The following is a 22,865-nucleotide window of genomic DNA, read 5'->3' on the forward strand; positions in this document are numbered from 1 at the left end:
GCAACATATTTGAATGGTCTGGGATAAAATGAAAACATTTTACGAGTGACAATCGTACATGGCAAGATAAATGTACATCACTCTCGTTACACGAAATTGGAAAAACACCCTTGCCTCGTATTTCAGATGTGCGGAGTCCAAACTGCTGCACGTGCAAGGATATGCACTGCAGATGAGCCCTAATAAGAGCAAAACTCGGGTCCAGAGCTTCCCCTACCCTTTGGTGTGGACTCGCAAGAATGATAGCGCCAGGAAAGCAGAAAGACTTCAAACGACAGCCACGTGAGCGCGAAGTCCACCAAATCCGCAACCAACTACAACTAATCCAAAATGATTCGAAATTTCACCTGTGCAACAAGCCTAAGGAGTTAACGCGAAACCGAAATGTTTAACATTACTAGGTCGATATCAACGTCAGAAGACATCATCATCGACAGTATGACATCAGCGTTCAGGATCGATGCTTCGCTGTCGTGCAACCGTGATTTAATTAAAGCCTTATTGTGAAGAAAAGAATAAATGTGGACGGGGAAGGGACTTAGTGCTGGCTTACTACAATCGTTCTGAAGTGCACACACCTGCAAACACTCATTCAGGCGGTCTGGATAGAAACTGACAACAAGATCGCCACTGACCTTGGTTAGAATCCATATCTTGCAGCGTCTCCAACTAGGCGCTGAGGATCACGCGGTCATTATTCTGGAAGGTGAGTAGCACCGAAAACACTCAAGCGTTTCGAGATTTCTTTCATAATCCTCTACCAGGTCAGGGGTTGGTCACCTCATTACTTCCGCCACTCCGAGTTGGGCATCGGAAACCGCACCCGCTTCGGCAAAAGATCGCTAGGCATACGCAACACATCTCCCAACTCATGCAGCTTCAGGTGCTGGACGCCTTCTTCAGTGGAAGTACCCGTTGCACAACCGAAAACTCGCTTTCCAATCTTCTCGTTACCGTTAGGCCGACACCAACCCACACGTCCTATGGTTCTGAAACAACGATTGTCGAACACCTGAAGACGTCTCAGTTCCGCTGCCCGAATAGGCCAAGTCTCATAGCCATACAACAAAACAGCTTGCACTGTAGCTTCGTACACACGTCCCTCGAGATTCAGAGATACACCACTCTGGCGACATAGGTGTCTCAAATTAGCAAACGCGGCCCGAGCCTTGCAGATTCGTGCATTCACCTCATCTGTCACACTACAGTCGGAACTAATACAACTTCCAAGATACGTAAAACGCTCCGCAACTTTAGGTGCTTCTCCATGGGTTCAGTGACTGCATGTCCACGAGCATGACCTTACAGTTTGTGGGTGCAAAGCGCATACCAAAGGACAGGATAACTGTCCTGCCAGCCGGGTCGTCTTACTGCATACGTCAAAAGACAATTGGTGGACAAAGTTTCACAGGCTGCTAAAGATGACAAAGCGAATAAAAATGAATTTGACCTCATCAACAAACGAACGAAAGCACACAAAAAATACGTATTGTCGATAAAGTAGATGACAGGTAGATATATGACAGTCACGTGGTCAAGTAATGAAAACGAGAAAAGACAAGTGTTGGAATCAGCGTGTCGGTATTAGGGCATATGCGATGACATTGGAAAAACAGAAATGCACCAACGAGGCGCCGCAATGGCAATCAAACGCATCAATCACGCTCAATTAAAAAAAAACAGATTTTCCAGTGGCCTTTACAATCGTAGGATTTCATTCTTCCCTGATTAGAGCACACGTTTTGCAGTACTGTGTTCTTCCGGTCATCTTTTGAGACCGAAACTCTCCCATTGAAGGGTTCCATTTATGCTAACATGAAGAAAGCCGGCCCTAATCACGTGTTTTCAGTGTGACCTGAAAAATGTTCATCGCGAATGTCTATGTTCCTCTGATTCGGACTGTACATTATCGAGCTAGTTTGACCATTTATCCTAGAGTGACTGCTGTTGACAGTGATAGGCTCTAAATCTACAGGTTAAAAAATCACACCATGTAACAACTAGGGTGGGGGGGAGTTTTAGGGGAAGAGGCATTTATTAAAAAACGGAGGAAATTCCCGTGGTGGCCTTCTGTCAAGTGCAGAATCGAAAGAGGTAAACATTTGCCAAGAAAATTCAGCTCCTTTTCGCATTTCCATTCAACTGGGTGGACAAACTGCTTGCACTATTTCAAGTCAGCTACAGATGCTTGTAGCGGACTAGAACCATTATCAGCGTGTTCGGATAAATTAACAAGCAAAAGTAACCAATACAAAATCACAAAACCACAATAGGAAAAGAATCAATAGTCAAATGGGGACTCACGAATGTGTAGATCCAATAGTCCACTACACCGATCCAAACGTAGTAACTGGCTGTGAAAGGAAATATTCACTTGTCGAAATTTCCCACAGATGGTTCCGCGTGAGTGATATATTCCACGGTAGGAAAATTATTCACGGCTAAAAAAAATGTCACAGGGATTCATTGTGACGTTCAACAGTTGACACGAACACAGAGATTTGGTCCCACTGGTTCAGCAGTCAACAAACAGTTCAACGGAGCGTAAGTACGGTCGTTCAGCAAGAAGTCAGCAGGTCGCGCCGGAAAATTGTGTATTCGTAACATTAAAACAAACGTCATGATACAATGTGAACGACAGTTACAAAGTGTGGTTTAAGTTCAGGAAGAATGGTAAATGTGACAACGGATTACAGACACTACATGCTTTATAAAGTCCTTGAAAAGTCCTCGACGGAACGCGACAGGGAAATATAGATAAATCTGTAATTACCGACCTCAAAATTGACTGCGGATGATCATTTCTTGTGTGTGACGAACGACTTTATGAACCTTAATGTCATCAGACCACTCCATAGGCCTGTCAATGCAAAGAAATTTATGTGGCGTCCTAGATGGTCCTTCCCAACTAACCCCTGTTGCATAGCATGCTTAAGCTGCACCTGTTCTGAGGAGTCACACATCGGTAAGTGGCCGGTCAAGGAATATTGTGCCGTAACCCTTGTAGCTTAGATTAGACTATGAGCAAAACCAGGTAATGTCCACAGCCTGTTACTTTTCGTGATATTTCTTGTCTACTTTGACCGGCGGAGAAACGTCAGCAGTTCAGTAGCTATTCATCTTTTATCCATACGAAATTTCAGTTCCTCATTGAGAAATTATGGATCCTGTGAGAAGACTTGACTATCCGTTTCCAGGTGTGAGTAACACTGGACTCACCTCAACCTCCACCAAAGACAAAATAGTATTCTAAGGACGTAACACACTACTCACAAGGTCGCTGAAGACTCTTCTACAATCCACAACCGATTTGGCCACTTTGAGTTCATGAGGAGGGCACGGTCCCCCAGTTTCCATTAACTTTATGTTCTACGTGAACCCACATTCATCATTACCAGGAGAACCAGCTAAGACTTTCGATGAGTGTATTAACTCAGTGTACAAATGAGTATACTCATGAAAAACGACCTTCCCTGCACAAGATAGCCGCTTTTGACCCTCACTAACTTTCAACCAAAATTCCGCATATTTAAGTGACATCCAAAACAACCATTTGAAGTGCTAGAACAAACAATGAAGAAAAAACAGGTCGCCATTCTTATTGCTTTTATATGACGATTAGCAGTGTGGTCGCTACTCGTCACAGGGGTCAGTCAAAACACCAGTCTGTAGACTTACTTCTCATAACAACGCCTGGTCTAACGTAAATGGCGTAAAGGCAAAGCACGAAACGGTTCCATTACCTCAGGGTAACTTTCAGAGACAGTTCACCTTACAAGGTTGTGTCCAAACTCAGCTGCCTCTGAGTTCGCCCGATAAAAAAGACCGTTAAAAAGACCACTCCATTTCTGATAATGATCAGAGAAAAGCTGGACCATTGTGAATAAGCAGAATCTTTGATAAGTGTGCGGAATTCTTTGAAAAATCATCTGGGTTCAGCATATCTGGCATAGGTAACCTCATTACAGAAAGTCTTTTCATTTGTTAACCAACTGTTCCTTTGGGTGACATCATGCTCTACACCTATTACACTACTCATAGGGTTGCTGAAAACCATTGAACAATCCGCGGTGGTTTTCTCCCTCTTGTTTGGGTTCATCAGATAAACGCGGCCCCCTATCCCAATTGAATTTAAATGACACAAAATTCGAATAATGCACCCATCTGCCTACCCATTTGGTTTTTAAGAGGTTCGCCCAACTGAATCTCTCGTTTATGGTGTTCATCATAACCGAACTGCTAAGCGGACGAGTGTATTGGTCGAGTAACATCACAGCATTTTGAACCATGCTGCCTTCAGTCTATGGTTGCACAGCCTTGATGGATACATCTGAGTAACGAAAAATGTTCTGGCGAAGGAACGTACAGACAGACCACCGCCAACACTGTTGGGGATATCAATATTCCCCCAAAAACGCTGTATTTTTATGTGTGCTAGCGAGCTTCCGGCATCTTCAAGGTCAAACTATGAATAAATCAATGGCCTATTGATATTCCAAGAAATTCAAATCCGACCACATACTTACACGATGCCATCTTTTTACTCACTTGGGTTCGCAAGCTCGGGGCATCGCCTGTTGATCGCGTGTTTTTGGATCATTAAGGTTTGTGTCCGAGGTTTTTCGTCTTCTTACTATCCGCCGTGCTAGGAGTCTGCATCAAGCAACATGGCTGGGGATAGAGCATTGCCACAATCCGCATATCATATTGTTGCTCGCTGCGTGGCCGAACCGTAACAGACACATTCCCAAAAAGTTGTAGCTAGGTGATTTCACCACGATTTCGCATCAGATAGCAACTCGGAAAAAATGGTTAACCTTTCAGTTTTGTGCGTAATTTGGCAATGTCAGACAAACCTGACTTTTTTTCTGGGTTTATATGACACAGCTAGATAGATTAATTGTGTTCTTCCGAAATGAGTCATCCTCTTTTTATTGTAATAAATTGGTGGTTCGATGGCAGTGCCGAACGGTATGCGTGGAGGAACTCTGTTATGACGGGTCGCCAATGAGTGTTCGAGCTCGTCTTCCACCTTGTAACAGATCTTGATGTCACATTCTTTTCCACCGATGAAAAGACATTCGTCAAGAATCATTTCTAGGTGACGCTTTTGGATATCTATTTATCTGACTGTGTCAGAAACGAATAAGACATTCCGGTCCCAAGCTACCAAATTGAATGTCATCCCAATCAACGCACAACACGCGACTACACAGGTGAAGTTGAGCTCCGTGGTTAGAGCGCGGATTTACAGACAGGAAGGTCCGTGGTTCGAACCCGACCTCCGCCTCTCGACTTCCCCCGTCTAGGCTTGGTTAACCTGACAATATTCCAGTTCTCGTGCTTCCTTCAGGTGACATGGTAGCTAGGCACCGAAAGGGTGCTACAGCTGAACAGTCTTATGTGCATCTGTGGTAAAATAACCCAATAGAAAATAGGATTGATACGGCTTGGGTACGCAGTAAACTAGCGTATGATGCACTGGAGTCGAGAAGCCGGCCATTTATAGCTGGACCTATTCCTGTGTATAAAGAGGGCTGTAACGTATAGGTACATAGTCCGAAGCGACTGGATGGAACGGATCTACAGCGGATCCAGCATGCAAAGCACACGGGACGAATTCCCGCACGAAGAAAATATGCATTCTAGTAGTCAACTGTTTTTACACCTAATTTCCAATTGGTTTTCTTCCCACTCGTTGTCTTCAGTTGACCCTGAGTAGTGATCCCTTGTTCATGATGACAGTAACAGCAAAACCGGCCTTGTTTGTCCAAAGTAAGGCACAATCTGTACATTTGACCATTTGATGGGTGAAACGGACGGTATGACTACGTTCTAAACATACTTGTCCAGAGGGGCCACCCCGAAAATCATCCGGAATGGTCTTTCTCTCCACTCAGGCTCTCTCAGGACGGGAGTTTTCTATTGAAAATACACTTTGATGAGTCAATCTAGGGCCGTCTTCCTTAGATGGATTGTTTTTCGGGTGCATATGTATTCCCCGAACTTCACATGTAACCTGTTCACATACGTGCACGTTCAGCTACGCAATGATCTCTTCAGCGATTTGACTCTGTTTTAATGGAATTTCGCCCCAACCTGTTCAGTGCACGTTCAGCTACGCAATGATCTCTTCAGCGATTTGACTCTGTTTTAATGGAATTTCGCCCCTATATAACACAATTAGTAGATCAGGTGATACGACTGCTCATCTGATTCCAGCGAATGACAGTATCCGCTTGATTTAATTGCGTAAGATTTATTGATAGTACCAGAGAACGAAGTAGATAAACAGCGTTAGTGAAGGAATGGTGAAACACACGAGAAAAAAATTGTTGTCTACCACAAAGAGGAGATCATTGGTGCTTGCGACTGAGTTTGTGTTCTCGAAGATCAAACATGTGTCTGTGAGTGATTCCGGGTTTCGCAAATGTTCTGGATGTTCGAAATCTAGTTACTGACCTGGCAATAGACCTTTGGAAGGCTCTGTTCTGGTGAGTTCCTCGTTGGTACTCGGATTCGAATTCAAAGCGCGGTGCATACATTCTTCTTCCACGTCCCCGTGATAGACTGTCCGGATGAGTCAGGAAATATCTTCCACGAGTTGAAAATTTATCAAGATCCGGTCTCCCTCGGTTTAGTTTCAATATGCAGTTAGATCTGGTCAGATTTTGCTGATGGGGTTTTCGCTCATAGGGAATGGGCTCATCTAGATAATTACTGCGGATGTATTTTGCCTTTCTGTACCGATCACAAAAGCCTGACTGTTCACGCAAATTGTCCACAGAGGTTCGTAGTCGTTCTACTTCAAACCGGTCTCTACGTTTGCGTTTCGGAGTACTGGGCTGTTTAAACCTGGACTCCTCGGTCCTTCTCCTGCTACTACAGTTCGTCAAGTTTTCACTAGAGTTGGAACGGCGGCTTCTCACATGCTTATGAATATCTGATCTGCACACCATCTTGGGCCGCAGAACGTCTGAACTGGAAGTTGCTGAAAGTTTACTGGAATCGGCCTCTTGGACTGGGGTTCTACGAGGACGTTTGCTGAGATGATATTCATCCACATCGCTTGTACAGTCCGATATTACTTCACCTTCCTCTTCATCCGCGCTTGTTCGCGTCTCAAAGTTTTGCAAAACACCATCTATTCGGTCAGCGCAAGACTCGTTGTCCACCAGACGATCATGTCCAGACGTTGAATTCTTATCCCTTCTCCTTCTTTCTAGTTTATTCTTCTTGGGGCTCCTCACTAAATTACCATTGACTGTTTCGTCACAAAATACCGTTTCCTCTTCAGTCATTTCATCCGCATGCGCCATATTTGGAGCTGGATCATATTCTTGAAGTTCCGATCGAGGACTACAGGGGTTGACTTCGACAGACTGGCTACTAATTCCATTCGATATGATATTTTCGTTTTCTCCATGATAAGCCTCACCGTTCTCCTCGGTAAACGGACAGCTGCCTTTCAATTCTGCACCGCAGTAGTCTTCAGATAACTGCTGGTTTGCGTTCTCCTCCTGGAACTGTTCAACTTCCCTACCGGATGAATCCATTTGAACTTCGTGTTTATCCGCGCCTGCCGGTCCCAATAGTTGTGCAGCCATATCGTTCACTGAATGGTTGTTCTCAGTAGCAATGTTTACCTCTTTCTGAGCCAATTCGCCCACTTCATGGAGGTTGTTTGCATGCAAAGGTTGTTGTCGTGTACTGAAAGAATTTGCTAGCAGCTTATCCGGTGAAACCGGAGTAGGTGTTTCTGGTCTGGATCCTTCAGAAGGCGTGGAAGAAATACACGTGGTGTCGTTGGTTGTGCTGCTTTCAGCACTTTCACTACTGCCACTGCTGCTGCTGTTACTCGACTGACTGCTACTGGTGCTGCTGGTACTGCTGACACTTGGAGATCGGAGTTCCGTACCGGGCCTTGGATTGCCTGATGCAAGGGACTGGTCGATTTTCGGTTCGGTCAGGGAGCAATTCGGGGCCGGAGTTAGTTCCTTAGAGCTGTCTTTTAATTCACATTTGTTTGGACTGATTTTGCATGGTGTTATTCGTGGGACTGCAAAGTCCACTCTGGGCTTGTCACCTGAGCCAGGTTTTGGGGACGATGGAGACGACTGCGCTGGCTTACCAAACAAAATCCAGTTTTTCAACCTGCGTAGTTCGGCATTGTTATAAGAGGACAAGTCTATGTTGCAAGCTTTATATCTTTCAGAAGAAGTGGGGTCAGACTGCGTGGTGTCCACCGAAACGTCTTGCTCTGTCTGAACAGCTGGGTCATTATACTTTGCCCGATCCGGTGATTCAGGAGTATCGGTCAACAGGGCATCTGCACGGAAACTATACGCCACTGTGTATGGAGATGGTGGTCCCAAGTAGTGTATTTGTCGCCGTTTTGAGACTCGATGCAGATGACCACGGTTATCACAGCTCCTTTCAGTGACACTGGATACGTAGTTCGTTGGACGTTTACTACAGGTTGCCTGGTCCTTCGTATCTGTCCAACCTTGTGTTGTACTATGACCATATGGCTTCTTCCGAATAGGAATGGGACTGCGCTCGGGTGAGTCTTGCAGTATGTGGTGTAACACAGCTTTGCAACGATAGCTATGTCTGAATGATCCCGAGCGCGTTGGAGAAGGTGAGCCTGAAATGGATGCAGTTGAATGACGGGACGAATCCCCCGCTGTTTTCAGGTCAACCACGGTGGCTTGTCTCGTATTGGTGTGATGCAGTAGGTCTCGAGGTGATGTATCCATATTTGATGCCCGGACCGGGATGCCGTCAATATCCCGTTCAGTTTTAGTGAATCGATGTCGACGAAGATGCTTGGAGCATCCAGGTGAGCAGTCACCTATTGCTCGCCGTTTTCGCGCCTGCTGTTCTGCAGGCCCCTCAGTGATTCGCTCATCACTTCTCCTCTGGCTGCTTCTAAACGGACTGCGACACTTGGTTGAGCCTGAATGGGTTCTAGTATTGGATTGGGTTCGACTACTCCGGCTTTCAAGCACGCACCCTGTACACTTCAACTTTCGGTCACAGTCACAGGAAGAACTATGCAAACGCTTGTCATGTAAGTTTACAAACTGGTCTTTGTTGTCTCTTGTCACGTGATGACGAAGAGCATGACCATGAGTACGACCGTGAAGACTATGCTGGGACCGATGTGGCTTGCAATACACCTTGGAAACCTCTTCATCAAAAGAATGAAGGTAATCACGTGAGTCCACAAGATGTCGATGGGGTATGGAAGATTTGGTATTCAGTGTCCTATTTCTTGGATCAACCCTGATCCGCTCAATGTACTTATCCGACCGAGCTTCATTCGTCTCTCCAAGGCCGCAGCTGGTTTTGGTCCTTGTTGTATGTGATAAAATTCCGGTTTTATACTTGGAGTTGGGCGAGGGTGGCGTTTTGGGTCCCTGAAAAGGACGGCAATCAAATTCACGTCGTTTTCTACCACCAAACTCCAGCTCAGTTTGTCTTCCAACAGTGTGAATATGTGAACCGTAACCAAGCAGCGAACCCAAAACGGTCGTCAGTTCTTCATCGTACTTCGCTTGTTCATAAGCCTCGGTTACCACGGAATGCAAGCGTGCTAATATGTCTACCGAGTTCCGTTTGAGCCCCGTTGGGAATCTCGCCGGTGAACATCTAAAGTAGAATTAGCAGCTGCAATCAGTGTGGATAATGAGAAATAGTCAAACTAACCAAGCCTTAGGTAAAAATGCTGTCCATAAAGTAGATTCTGCAGCACTATCATACTTTCATACTTTAGACAGAAAAACAAGAAGCATAAACGATTTCAGAATAGCACTCTTCAGAAAATCAACATCAGATGTTTTTTCGAGATTGATGGACCACTCTTAGCATTTCGTCGATAGGAGATGGACCATCAACCATGTATTCGGAAACGCCTTCAAGAAACGCCATCTTGAAAGAGTAGAAACACGTGAGGAACCAACAGAGTACAAGTGAACAAACTTTACCAGAAGACCTTCACTGGGTGGGAAGGACTTAAGTAAGCAATCCTATCCAGTATATCCTTTTGTGCTTTAGGCTACTTGAAGAAAGACAAAGCAAAATTGTATCAGAATGATGGGGAGGAAAGCTCTCGTACAACAAACCTGTCATCACTTCGGTAGCATATCGTACACAGTGTCCGGTATAGCGTCATTTCACGTGACTTTTCAAGGCACGCTACGAGGAAGCAAAAGGAAATTGTTGCACAACAGCAAGTGAGCCACACCTCTTTTATTTTGAGCACATTTGGCAGACACAATGCTGTCTGTTATTTAGGGTCTCTTTGAGTGTGAAAAGGTTCTATCTCAGGATGTCTCTAGTGTACTTATCACGACCAGTAAAACGCCAAGAAAGCGAGTCCACCAATGAAGGGGGACTGCATTATCACTGTGCACTCAACCAGAGTAGAGACCTTCCACATACATCATCGGGTTCCGGGTGAACTCTGCTGAAATGAATAAAGGACAGCATCCATTGGTTTTCTGGACCACAGAGGGAGGCATTGTGGGACGGTTATTTCGAGGATAACGAAACTCCTTCTTGAGAGTGACGAGTGACAGATAAGACCAGCGAGGCACTTCTTCAGTGGTACAATAATGGAATATCAGTCGTACTTGGTTTAGGCGAATAAAAATTCCGAGTGAGCGACGGGTGATCTATTTCATCGGAACCGATGTGTCAGATGTCTGGCAGTTTTTTATCTACGTGAATGACATATAGTACAGTTTAGCTCCACAAGAGATTCACCATACCTCCGTCCACTGCACAGACATCTAATATTCCTCTATGTCGGCCACATGAGTGATTTCCTCAAAAGTTAAAACGTCGATGTTCAAAGGGTTTTGTTGCTAGTTGTAGGAAGTTGGCAGCTTTTCTTGGTTCTTGAATGCAGAAGTTCACATCAGAGGTGCATTTTTGCAGTGCTTTGTTTGACTCGACTTTTCTCTTCCGTACTTCTTTGTTTTTTATGTTCTAGCCTCTTTAATATGGCACATTTCAGCCAGAGTTATGCATAAATCAATCTATTGGCAAATAACAAAAATGGGTTGGTGAACATGTTTTCAGCAAGGTCTCTTCAAGTTTCACAGTTGCAACAAAAATTGCTTTGCAACTGTATAACTCCAAAAAAAGCCTTGCCAAAGGATGTTCATCCGTTCATCTTTGTTCTAATGGTACTGTTTTCTGGGAGTAATCCAGCTTTTTAGAGGACCGGAGGGTTCCTTATTCTGTAGGTTTGTTTCGCCAAAGAAAGATTGCAGTGGGAACTCATTCGATGCCGATAGAATATATCTTCAATTGGGGGCTCCCTGCTGAAGGAATATCCTTCTGTTGGAGAGTATTGTGTTATCCAAGGTCAAAGTACTCCAAACATGTGGTGTCTCAAACGGATCTCGGTTTTTTCCTTTCCAACCACTTTTGAACGTCTACAGGTTTTCGTACATAACAACTTTTCCACACTGCTTGGAACTTTGAATCGGAGTCACCTCTGCAAAACTTTCAAGCTGCTATTGATGCTGTTTGTACTTATTCCGAAACACAGTGACCTGACTTTCGTTGTCCTCACGTGGTGCAAAAGTCCATTTGTAGAATTGTTTGATAAATTCCATAGGACAGAATAGAATAAGACCTGCTGTTTGAAGGAACAAACGCTTTAAACAAAACTCACCAGTTCGATGACTGCCCGACGTGGTCCTGGTCGAACTCGTCAAATATCCATATGGGTGCGTTTCACATGAGCAGCAATTAGCATGTCCCCGCTTACGAAACTTGTTTCTCCACTGGAATACTGGTTACCGTTCGATTGCGTTATGCCAGGTTGCAAGATGTGATATGTGATAGACGGTGGGTTTCAGATCTGCTTCCTTTATAATAAAACATCCATTAGAAAATCCAGATGACTTCTAAAACTCCCGATACACAGCAACTGGTGGGTGTTTGGAGATTCAAAGCACATCCTGAGAGTATTGTCCACTACACTCTCTTCGCAAATGCCCATGTTACAAAACAGTGATAAATGGAGCTTTTATTTTTTTAGGTTACCAAACTTTGCTCCAGCGCAAATTTGTTTTTTCTCAGTCTCGCATCTGGCCGATAGCTTTTCGGTGCATAAATTTTAGCGAAAAGCTTTCCTGCGAACGATACCTTCATGGTACATACCCTCACCAGACCTGTTTGACAGGGCCAGACAGTTCATGCCCCTTCGCAAGCACAACGGCAAGGCGAGGACCTGTGTGAGTTTCCCCTTTCTTACATTTAGCAAAAAAGTTCTCCGTCGGTCGAAAAACTTCACCTTTGGAAATTACTTCCCGTTGAGTAATTGTTTTTCAAATAATCATGAGATAGGATAGTCCATACATAGTTCCTTTCACTGTCCATCAGGGTCTAAAAATTTGATACGTACTTGTCTAGCTCAATGGATGTGGGTTCACGCAGTGGTGTGGGACTCTCCATGGTCATTCACTGTTCATCATAGATAAGGGAGCTGTGTAGACTGCACTAAGATTAACGGCTCTGAATGAAAGCTAAAGTAACCAAAGGTCTTCCCCTCAAGTCCATTTGTTTTGTTATCGAAATACGGATAACCTGTGGCATGAAATCAACCTCCTGTCTCGTTTGGAAGGTCTCGTTCAGGAGAAATTTTGCGATCAGGTGGTTGTAGCAAGCTGCACACACCAAAAACAGTGACCGTGAATGTGTCCAATTAGTTTGTGTGAAATTAAGCTCCGAAATCTGCGATATTACGCTGTATTAGCGCTAGCATCGTGCTATCCTTCTATATTTGATTTTCACTCTCGTTACGAGAGAAGCTACACTGAAGTGACCAAATGTCAAGTTATCTGCTTCGGGAGCCAGTCTCTGCCAATCGTAGCTTGAAAACCGAATAGCTCACTCGTCACGATGGGCAGGGTTTCTTGTAACCATGGTCGCATGAGTAACAGCGGACCAGCCCCCAGGATACCAGTGCTGTTGATATAAATCGATATGGACCTGTGGCTGGCGTGAATCCTCTACCGTTCCGCTGTGACCGCGATGTTTGCAACCGACGGGTTTTAGCATGCTGATGCTTTGGGCTGACCAAAGAGAAGAAGATAGATAAAGGTATGGCAAGTCCGTTTACGGTTAAAACCCGTTGCTCGATCGTTCGCTTTCTCCAAGTTCAGTAGTGTCATTCTTGCCACATGACTGGAAATATTAAGGGCTACAAATCGTGCAAACTCAATGTGTTATACGGAAGAAAACAGATGAGACCATACACTGCAGTGTAGTTCAGGTCAATCTCAATCTAACAGTCGTTCCAATGGCAGTATTATGGGAAATCCTGATGGTCACCATAACAGTTGAAGATGGTCACGTGTCCACCGACTACTCTACACCTACGTCAGCGTCTATCTGACCAATATATAAAAGACAAAGAAGAAAAACTATAACGTGTAACTTACTGTTCGAATATATTTTATACATTTGAAGAAATTTTCTTCCCGGTACATTGACCATGATCCCAGTGTCTATGGTAAATCTAAGTTGTCTTCTGAAGCATACTTTTTCAAGTTGGTCGTCTACCATGGTACCTTACACAGCAGAGCCCACGCAAAAAAATCATGTTTTCGATTAGTAAAGGAGCGGCGACTTGAATGTCACCAGGGCATCCTTCGTTCTCGGGTACAATACTTCCGCCATAGTTGCTGTGTTGTGTGCAATTAGCATGACAAATCCCACAGTTACTGAGGTCCGTTTACGTCACAGCAAAACAGGAATAATTGGCGCTTTAACTCTAGAATGGCCGGTCGAAATGACTGTCAAAGTATCTACGCCATCCGCATTGAATTACGGATTGAAGTACGCATTGAATATACGGACAAAGATGACCACGTGGTAGTTCGAGTGCTTCGTAATGTGTAAATCCAGGGGCGTAGGTAGCCATCAGGAAATGGGATATCTGATACTGTGGGGGTGAGTGTGACCTTGCTTAAGTGGCTGGAAAGCGCGTTCCCCATCCGTCTCCTTCGAGGTTCTCATTCAGATGGATGCGGTCAACACTCTTACGATTGGCTGGCGTCAAGCGTGGACGCCGTATGGCCTTGTAATTCGGCGAAACATGGAAAGTGTATCTATTTCCGAGCTCCTGAAAGGATTAGCGGGTGATTCAGTCGACATCAGGATTTTGAGGAAGGTTCTTCATTACCAAGTTGTAGATATTGATCGTGTAGTGTAAACTGCAATAAGCCATCGGTTTATTCGGCTTGGAGAAACTCTTCCGAAAAACTAAGTCAGCTAGGATCTTGTCGTATTTCAACTTTTACGAGAAAAATATTTGGTTCACTCAAGCCGCGAGGGCATCACTGCTCGATAAAAACCGATAAGGACCCAAAAGTTACCCCGACAAGTGAGTAAACATCAATCAGACGATTGGACGAATCAGGCAAATGGATCGATCAACACGTTGATCAATAATAAGTGAATCAATGTTACCAATCATCACAGGCTTCATTAAAGGCATTTGGCAGGCTTACTTCAAGTGTCCAACAGGATATCTAGTGATTTTCCGCCCGACTTATTTGACGGGTCTTGCATCCACTTATTTCGGTTCCATGATCCGTCCAACAGGATATCTAGTGATTTTCCGCCCGAACTTATTTGAGGGTCTTGCATCCACTTATTTCGGTTCCATGATCCGGGAAAAGTAGAAAATACTTACCATGTGTTGGCCCAGAGAAATCGATGTAAGTTCAGCTTCACAGTGAGTTAGTTTATACATTAATCTCTACTTGGGGCTGTTGTACAGAGTTGTGAACAGCGAGTTTCTTATATCGAATGACTGGGTAACCACAACGCGGCCAGCCTAGAATATGAACCTCTAAGGAGGGTTTGTCTGCAAGGCTCCGAAAAACAGTTCGCTTTCCAACTTCGTTAGAAGTGTGATTATGTGTAGGTAGGGGGCGTGTGTTACTATCCGGAATACTTTAGCTCGTTAGATTTCTATCCTCACGTGGGTTCCTCACCCTTGCTTCTCCTCAGAAAAATGATTTCACTAGGTGAATAGGTAGTATCATGGAGCATTTCAGCAAAATAATTTTCGGTTCCATGATCCAGGAACCACAGCCTCTCTACGACCGAAGTTGGTGTGCCAAAAATTTGCAGAAGTGTCTAACATCTCTTCTAATCATGGCAAACTTTCAGCACAAATCTGCCATATACCCCATGGACTTCGACAAGACTGATGCGTTGTGGTGTTGTCGAAGTTGAGTTTACGCGACCCACGGATACCATTTTAGCTGGATAGACTAAAAACAGTTCAACGAAATGTAAGGATGCCACACTTGCTGGATTCATTGAGAGGATCTTCTGTTTGTAGTGCTCCAGCAAAAGACATTTCCCATGATATTTGATGTCGTCCCAGAGATATGCGAGTTGATTCTCTGTTTAGAGGGACGTCGTTGGCCGTAAGATTCCAAATGAACCTTCAGAAACGGAGAGTCCAAGGGTCGTGTCGACGATCACGGAGTTGCAACTATGAACGAGGCTAGGCTGAAATGCTTATCTTAGTTACTGTCTTTGTAGAGGTTGCAAAACGTTCCACGTCTGATTGAGAGGTGTTTTTTTAACATAACCGTTGGTTCCTGCCGGTGGTTTTCTCACGTACAGCACGATGAGTGAATGCATAGCAGTGCATTTGTCTCACTAGGACTGTGAGTACCTCTGTTCATATGATATCCTGTTTTAATTTTGACAAGTTCATGCATAGTGCTGTCAATGGCAAGTACTGCACACGCTGGGCACCAACTTCTAACTAGAAGATATTGCCAGCATTGATGCATTCGTCAGCTGATTCACGATAGCAATTATAACCCTCCTCTGAACCTTGTCAGAACTATCTGTCTCCAGATGGGTGGTGTAAATTTATCTCTTTGTATACATTTTCGATTTCATTCAACCTGTTTCTTCATTCTATGGAGCTGACCTGTCAGGAAGCTGTGGATAGACTTGAACCGTCCGAAAGGGTCAACAATGTCCCCACATTTCCGCTAATGCTGCTTGAAAGGAGCTTAGCAGGATTGATGTTCCGTCTGACTCAACAACTTTAGGTTAAAATTGAGCACTCACATTCAGAAATTTCTCTTTTAGAGAATGATTAATTTTATCCGAAACCATATGTTACTGGGTACACCAACTTTTGTGAAATCGTTTTTTACGACCCATCTGTGGTTTGAGGAGAACGGCTCTCCACTTTCCCAGCTTCAGAACAAATCGTTTCAACTAGTAATGCGTGGTGGTTTTCTCACGTACAGCACGATGAGTGACTGCATAGCAGTGCATTTGTCTCACTAGGACTGTGAGTACCTCTGTTCATATGATATCCTGTTTTAATTTTGACAAGTTCATGCATAGTGCTGTCAATGGCAAGTACTGCACACGCTGGGCACCAACTTCTAACTAGAAGATATTGCCAGCATTGATGCATTCGTCAGCTGATTCACGATAGCAATTATAACCCTCCTCTGAACCTTGTCAGAACTATCTGTCTCCAGATGGGTGGTGTAAATTTATCTCTTTGTACACATTTTCGATTTCATTCAACCTGTTTCTTCATTCTATGGAGCTGACCCGTCAGTAAGCTGTGGATAGACTTGAACCGTCCGAAAGGGTCAACAATGTCCCCACATTTCCGCTAATGCTGCTTGAAAGGAGCTTAGCAGGATTGATGTTCCGTCTGACTCAACAACTTTAGGTTAAAATTGAGCACTCACATTCAGAAATTTCTCTTTTAGAGAATGATTAATTTTATCCGAAACCATATGTTACTGGGTACACCAACTTTTGTGAAATCGTTTTTTACGACCCATCTGTGGTTTGAGGAGAACGGCTCTCCACTTTCCCAGCTTCAGAACAAATCGTTTTAACTAGTAATGCGTTACACTAAAAAGAAGAGGAAAGAGGAGCTAAATTTCTGTGTGTACAAATTAAAAAATAACGATTAATAATAGAGATTTTACTCTATTACTTTAACCCTGAGCATCAGTACGCAGTCATCTGAGAAAAGCCAATCTGGTTTTGCTATTTAAAGTAAACAGACCGACGGTCATGAAAAAATTGTGTCGAGATTGTCATCAAACATATGTCAACAGGATCCTTTATTTGCTGATTCTACAAAACCAGTTAAGTTCTGTCCGGTTAAAACTGTCTATGTAAAGATAGTTCTCATGGTATAGCAGTGGCCGAGGTGACTAAAAGATAAGTTGGTTTTCACCTCTATACTTTTTCTCATAAATTTGGGTCAATAAATGGAACGACGAAACACCTAACGTTAGGAGTAGGTTGTTCGTCGTAAAGCTTTCAGAAACCTTGTGAGTAGTTTCCTTTGGTGAATACAGAACTGTCTAGTTCTTTATCAGTGAGCCTGTTCCTGTGACATTTAAAGCGACGAGGTCACCTGGGACGACCTGGTGTCTTCCGCAAACGAGGAAATGTTCCCGATGTTAATCAAAATATATTTCTACACGCCATTATTGAACGGAGCTGATTTGGCCGACCATCATCCTATCGCTTAAATTTTGCTTGCTTAATGTACTTATACTGCTGGCAAAACGTTGATAAGAAAACTAAGTAATACTAATTTAGAGGCTCAAGCGTTCATTCCAGGATTAAAATTCCTTTCCACCGACGTGGTATTATACAGTCAATTGGTCCAATACTCATCTGTTTATTTATTTGCACGCCCATCGACTTGTTCAGCTATCAATCAATCAATCAACCAACCAATCAATCAATCAATCAATCAATCAATCAACAATCAATCATTCATTCAGTCAATCAATCAATCAATCGACCGATCGATCAACCAGTCCGTCAGTCAATCAGTCAGTCAATGGAGCATTCTATCTATCAATCCATCAACAGATCAGGCAACCAGTTAAACTATGTATCTATCTATCTGTCTATCTGTGTATGTTAATAATAACGGATTCACAGATCAAATTTTAAGCAGGAAATCCAATATAGTTTAATAAAATCCAACAAAGCGGTGAGCATAATCAGGCCCTCAGGCATACGCACGAGCCTATGAACGCTCAACAGGCGTACTTCCGGCAGCCTGATCATCATTCAGTTTTGAACTTTTCGTCAATCGATCGCAGTTCGATGTGAGTTGGTCCATAGTCGCCTGTTGTGCGGACTCTGGTTTGTGGGCTACATGCAGTAAGCTGTGCTATGGTAACGCGGTTTCACGGCGATGGGCGATGTGGCAGGTCCAAGATGGACCGAAACGCCCATCAACTCACTTGTGTTTGCTATTCCAAAGACCCTGCGATGTTTTCGTTTGAGGTGATGAGGTCGAGTTACGAATACACAGTTGTTTCCTAGCGGAGACTGATGGGCAACGGCACCATCGTTTTTTGATTCCAGTTGCTCACGTACCTGTTTTATGGTTGATTGCCGAACAGGAAGATGGCCGTGAAGCTGATCTAAAATATTTTCCTGTCCTGCTACAAAGGGTGGCTCACGGTGGTCAAGTAAAGTAACATCCAGGGCTGCAAGTCGTCTGGTTATATGGTCTTTTGAGAGAAAGCTAGTTTCAACTCCATCTGGAAATATCAGCTGATTCCATGACTGCGTAAACCAAAAGATGGAATGTAGTGAAAATTTGCTCCGTATCGACGCAAACTGGTGGGATTCACGTGGCTTTTCGTGTGTTTGACTGCAGACGCAAGGAAGTAAACTATCACGAGTAGCGTAGTCACCTCTTTGTTGTTAGTCTCCTTGCAAAGGATTTAAACGGGTGTATGGATTTCGGACTTTTGACGAGTGTGCCCTTGCCATAACAACTGTTTGTTTCTCTTCACAGGAGCGATTTCTGTAGATAAGTCAGCACGGTGATAGTGAGGCACAGCGTTCGTATGCTGCCTTCCACGATGTCAGTCGTGAAGCAGACCATCCAGGATGTTTGTGTATTTTTCTTCAACAGTCCAGAATACACGCCAAATTCATCACATCGCTTTTTTACGTGAACTACTGTCGCCATTTGTTCATGTTTCGCCAAACTGCCGGTAAGGTATTCACGCAGGGTGTTTCGGGTTTTCAGCATTTCTTGAATTCTTTGGCCAAACAAATTCCGAAACGAAATTGACGGCAGATATCAGTCCGCTTCGAATCATCAGATGGGATCACATCCACTCTCACGGCATGTGCACACAGAACTGTGCATCAATGTGCTCACTGCCAGTGAAACTGGAGTAAAACTGACATTGGCAATTCCCACCCGTTATCGGTAGAACACCTGAACTCCATGAACAATTTCGTACTCGTAGACAAAGAAAGTGGCTTTGGTTTTGTCAACACAAACGCGAAGAGGTAACTTTAACTAGCTAACCTTTCGCCTTTTTTAATGGGAGATTTATTCAACTGGAGCCATCTGAGGAGAGTTTTTGACTTTCCAGGCTAATTTTAAACGTGATTCCAAAAACTTTCGTGCTTACAACCGGCCAATTGTCCTGCCAAGTTCCACCGGGACAACCACATATAGGTTTATCAAAACGGGTGCATTCAAGGTGCAATGTGGTGTGTAAATAATAGAAGGCTGAGAAGTATGAAACTTACGGAGCGTGTTTCTTGCCAGATACTTCAGACAGCACCGTTGAATTTGATCTTGACTTTGAAGCATCCTTACTCAGTAGCTTTGCAATGTTGTGAAGTAGCGCGTCACGTTCCGAACGTTCCGTAGGACTCCGAATTTGGCCCTCGGTTTCGGGCTCTGGTTCACAAAAGCTTGGGTCATTTTGATCGCATGTTCTGCCAATCGGTCGAGGTAATCCACCGCGCTGACTGTGAGGGGCAATTTCCGGCACGCGGAAAAGACCAGCGGGAGTTTCTTTGGCCTCATTTTTCTGAAAATAAACGAGCAATCCCCGTATGATGTGGTGTGTATTAAACCGTAACCACTCCGACTGTTTTTTACACGACAATGAATAAATGACTGATTTTTCACTGATTTATTGATATATTGAGGGCACTGGAGAAAATCTCGTGTGAGCCCAATCGCAAGTTTTCGGTAAGAGAGAGAGAGACAGTACTCTCCAGGCTGAATGGCGTTGAGGACACCTAATCCAAACAAACGATCAGGTAAATTCTCACCTCTTGTGGATCTTCATTGAATGATTGAATGACAGATTGCAAATCCAACGTCACATCTTCAGACGCCAATCGGTGTTTGTGTGACGTCCTCTGCTCACACATCCTCGTAGGATAACACAGGCAAAAATTTCAAATCCAACAGAAGATCGATAAGTTATGCGTACTATCGATTCAAACCAGATCTTAGACATACGTGTTCGGTCGTGCGCGGTACTACACGGAAGGATAACTCAGCTGATAGTTATGAGGCGGTCCACCTCTGCACAGTAGGGTATTAGAGGTCTGTGAAAACTTGTGTGTTTTGTAATGCATTACTCATAAGGTTGCTGAAAACTCATCGACAGCCCACGACCGATTTCACCCTTCTTGGGGTTCATCCAAACCAAATTAGCTTGCAAATGAGTGTGTATTCGCTAGTCTCTGAGAACTGTTCAACGGCTTACAACCAATTATGTCCTTCTTGAGGTTCATCAACTAAGCACAATTCCAGTGTTTCCATGACCCAAATGATTTATACCACGGACTGCCATATCTTGAATATCGTCCCAAACGAAACACGAGACAACCCCTGTTCAGTGAATTCAGTTGAAGAGTACCAAATGAACTGGGATTCAGTTAAACCGTTAAACCGAAATAATTTTCAAAGTAAGGAAACCTCAAATGACCGCACTTAGCTAGAACAGACTCCTCGTCTGTATGTAGGTTGCGAACTACTTATAAATTTGTCTGTGATAAGCGCAAATAACGGGCAGCTCTTTTCAAGAGACATCGGTCACTAGTCCCCGTAGACCAAAGGAGTTTCACGAACTGTTGATCAGAGGGGGAATGACAGTTAACTCAAGGAAGGGTTGTTCTCCTCCCCCCTCAGTATTACGGAGGGCACACATACCTGACTTGTCAAGATGCTACAAGCAACCTTTCCGTTCTACTTGAAACCAAATTGCGCCGATTGCGACAGATACACTCATTTGCAAATCAATTTGGTTTTCACGAGAGGGTCAACCAAATCTATCGTTAATGATATTCTTCAACTAAATGTGCTGCACACAGGCCGCCTCGTATTTCTGTTGGTACGATATTCGAGATATCGCAGTATATTTTCGATAAAGGAAGCCGCTCACAACTTTTCTGAAAACTCTTCGACAGTCCATGAACACGTCTTCTTGAATTTTCCTGAATGATCATTGACTATCGCGCACTTATAAACGAATGCTGTCAAGCAGTTTCACAAAGACCGACAGGCACAAACTTCGCGAAGGAACTTCTTCCAGTCAACAGCGGTTGTGTGGCTAATAGATAATTCCTCTGAGCAGAAGTTGAGCTTTGCCAAATTTTTGGACCAGCAATAGATGAGTAGAATTATTGTCCTAAACTCTATCCTAGACCGCCCCAGCTAAGTTCCCTTTGTAAGACGGATGTCTTGCCGACACTGTCGGGCATTACACTTCCACCTGTCACAACCAGTTGAAAGTGTCATTTGGTGGCCATTGTTGCATAAACGTTGCTGATGGATCACTGCGTGGCTTTGCAAAAAACGTATTGCCGTCTTCTTGTCATGAACGAGAGTTAAAAGCGTCAGAAAGTCCATTTGGCGTTTTACGTTCGAACGGAGAAATTTTTTGCACAAAATGAGTCTAGATGCGGATAAGGAATTGCGTTTTCATCAAAAATAGGTCAAGGTTGTGTGCGTACATTAAATTGAAGCTGGTAAAATGTGGCGGGGCTTATCTGGAAAAGATCCCTTGATCGAGATTTTTCGGAGAGTAGCCAAATACTATGACAATGCACACGTCCACACTAACACCCACTGAGTGGAACAGATTTCCAGACTATCTGAACTGCTGCTTGTGGTGCCAGATGGTGATGAGGAGGCTCGCTAAGATCTTATACTGGAGGAGTTTCTGGTACTCCACTGATCGACGTTTATTGGCCAATCATGGCTAAGCGTAATTTACAAATTCCTGAAACACTATTTCTTTAGGATGGTGACTGACTGAGCTATTGTTTGGGCAAAGGGAAGCTGCTATACCCATTGTCGATTCCCAGGGAGAATCGACGGTGAACAAGGGTAACTTTCCTTGTTTTCCGACTACTCGTGAGTAACATGACCTACACCTGTTTATTACGATACCGTTTCGTTTTCTTGCTGCTCGTTTTCCCCCAGTTTCGTTCCTACTTAAGGCCTGTTTATGCCTCAATAACCGATGTCAACATTTTGTTGCCCGTCTGTCATTGCCTGCAAGTTGGTCTCGATTGCACCAATTTTGAGCGCCCACTCCGATGGAGTGGGAGGAAAGCGAAAGCGCTGCCAACAGAACCGACCTGACGTCCGGAGGGGCTGATTATTTTGTATTACCAATGTATCACTCCTGCCAGATAACCTTTGCTGAGCTTTGTTTTAAACGGACGAAACCGCGTAATCCGACCTGTCGCGCTGTAACGCATTTGAAACCCGACTGTACCTGATTGTATGCCTATCATATGACATTATGTGTGCCTCTCCCGCCCTCTCTTCCCCTAATACAGGTACCACGGATGAGGCACCACGGGCCCTGGACAGGGAAGAGTATCCCGCTTGTACACCCCCCTAACTGACCTTGACCCAACTTTGTACACCCCGGTCTTCCGGTTTCGGTTCGGGTTAACACACGTGCGTTGTTGCTACACTCCGGTCTTCTTCCCTGTACCAACCGACCTGTGCGCATGTGTGCTGTGTA

General features: G+C 44.1%; 1 protein-coding gene across 1 annotated transcript; it reads right to left on the minus strand.

The window, feature by feature from the left end:
- Positions 1–6,256: 6,256 nt before the first annotated feature.
- On the minus strand, positions 6,257–20,250 carry T265_07053 (hypothetical protein; the record flags this gene model as incomplete). Its single annotated transcript, XM_009172482.1, has 3 exons — positions 6,257–9,654; positions 19,615–19,901; positions 20,149–20,250. The coding sequence occupies 3 exons, from the start codon at positions 20,248–20,250 to the stop codon at positions 6,357–6,359; spliced, it is 3,687 nt and encodes a 1,228-aa protein (XP_009170746.1).
- Between the last annotated feature and the right edge of the window lie 2,615 nt (positions 20,251–22,865).

The sequence above is a fragment of the Opisthorchis viverrini genome (assembly GCF_000715545.1).
Source record: "Opisthorchis viverrini unplaced genomic scaffold opera_v5_157, whole genome shotgun sequence".
Taxonomy (NCBI): Eukaryota; Metazoa; Platyhelminthes; class Trematoda; order Opisthorchiida; family Opisthorchiidae; genus Opisthorchis; species Opisthorchis viverrini.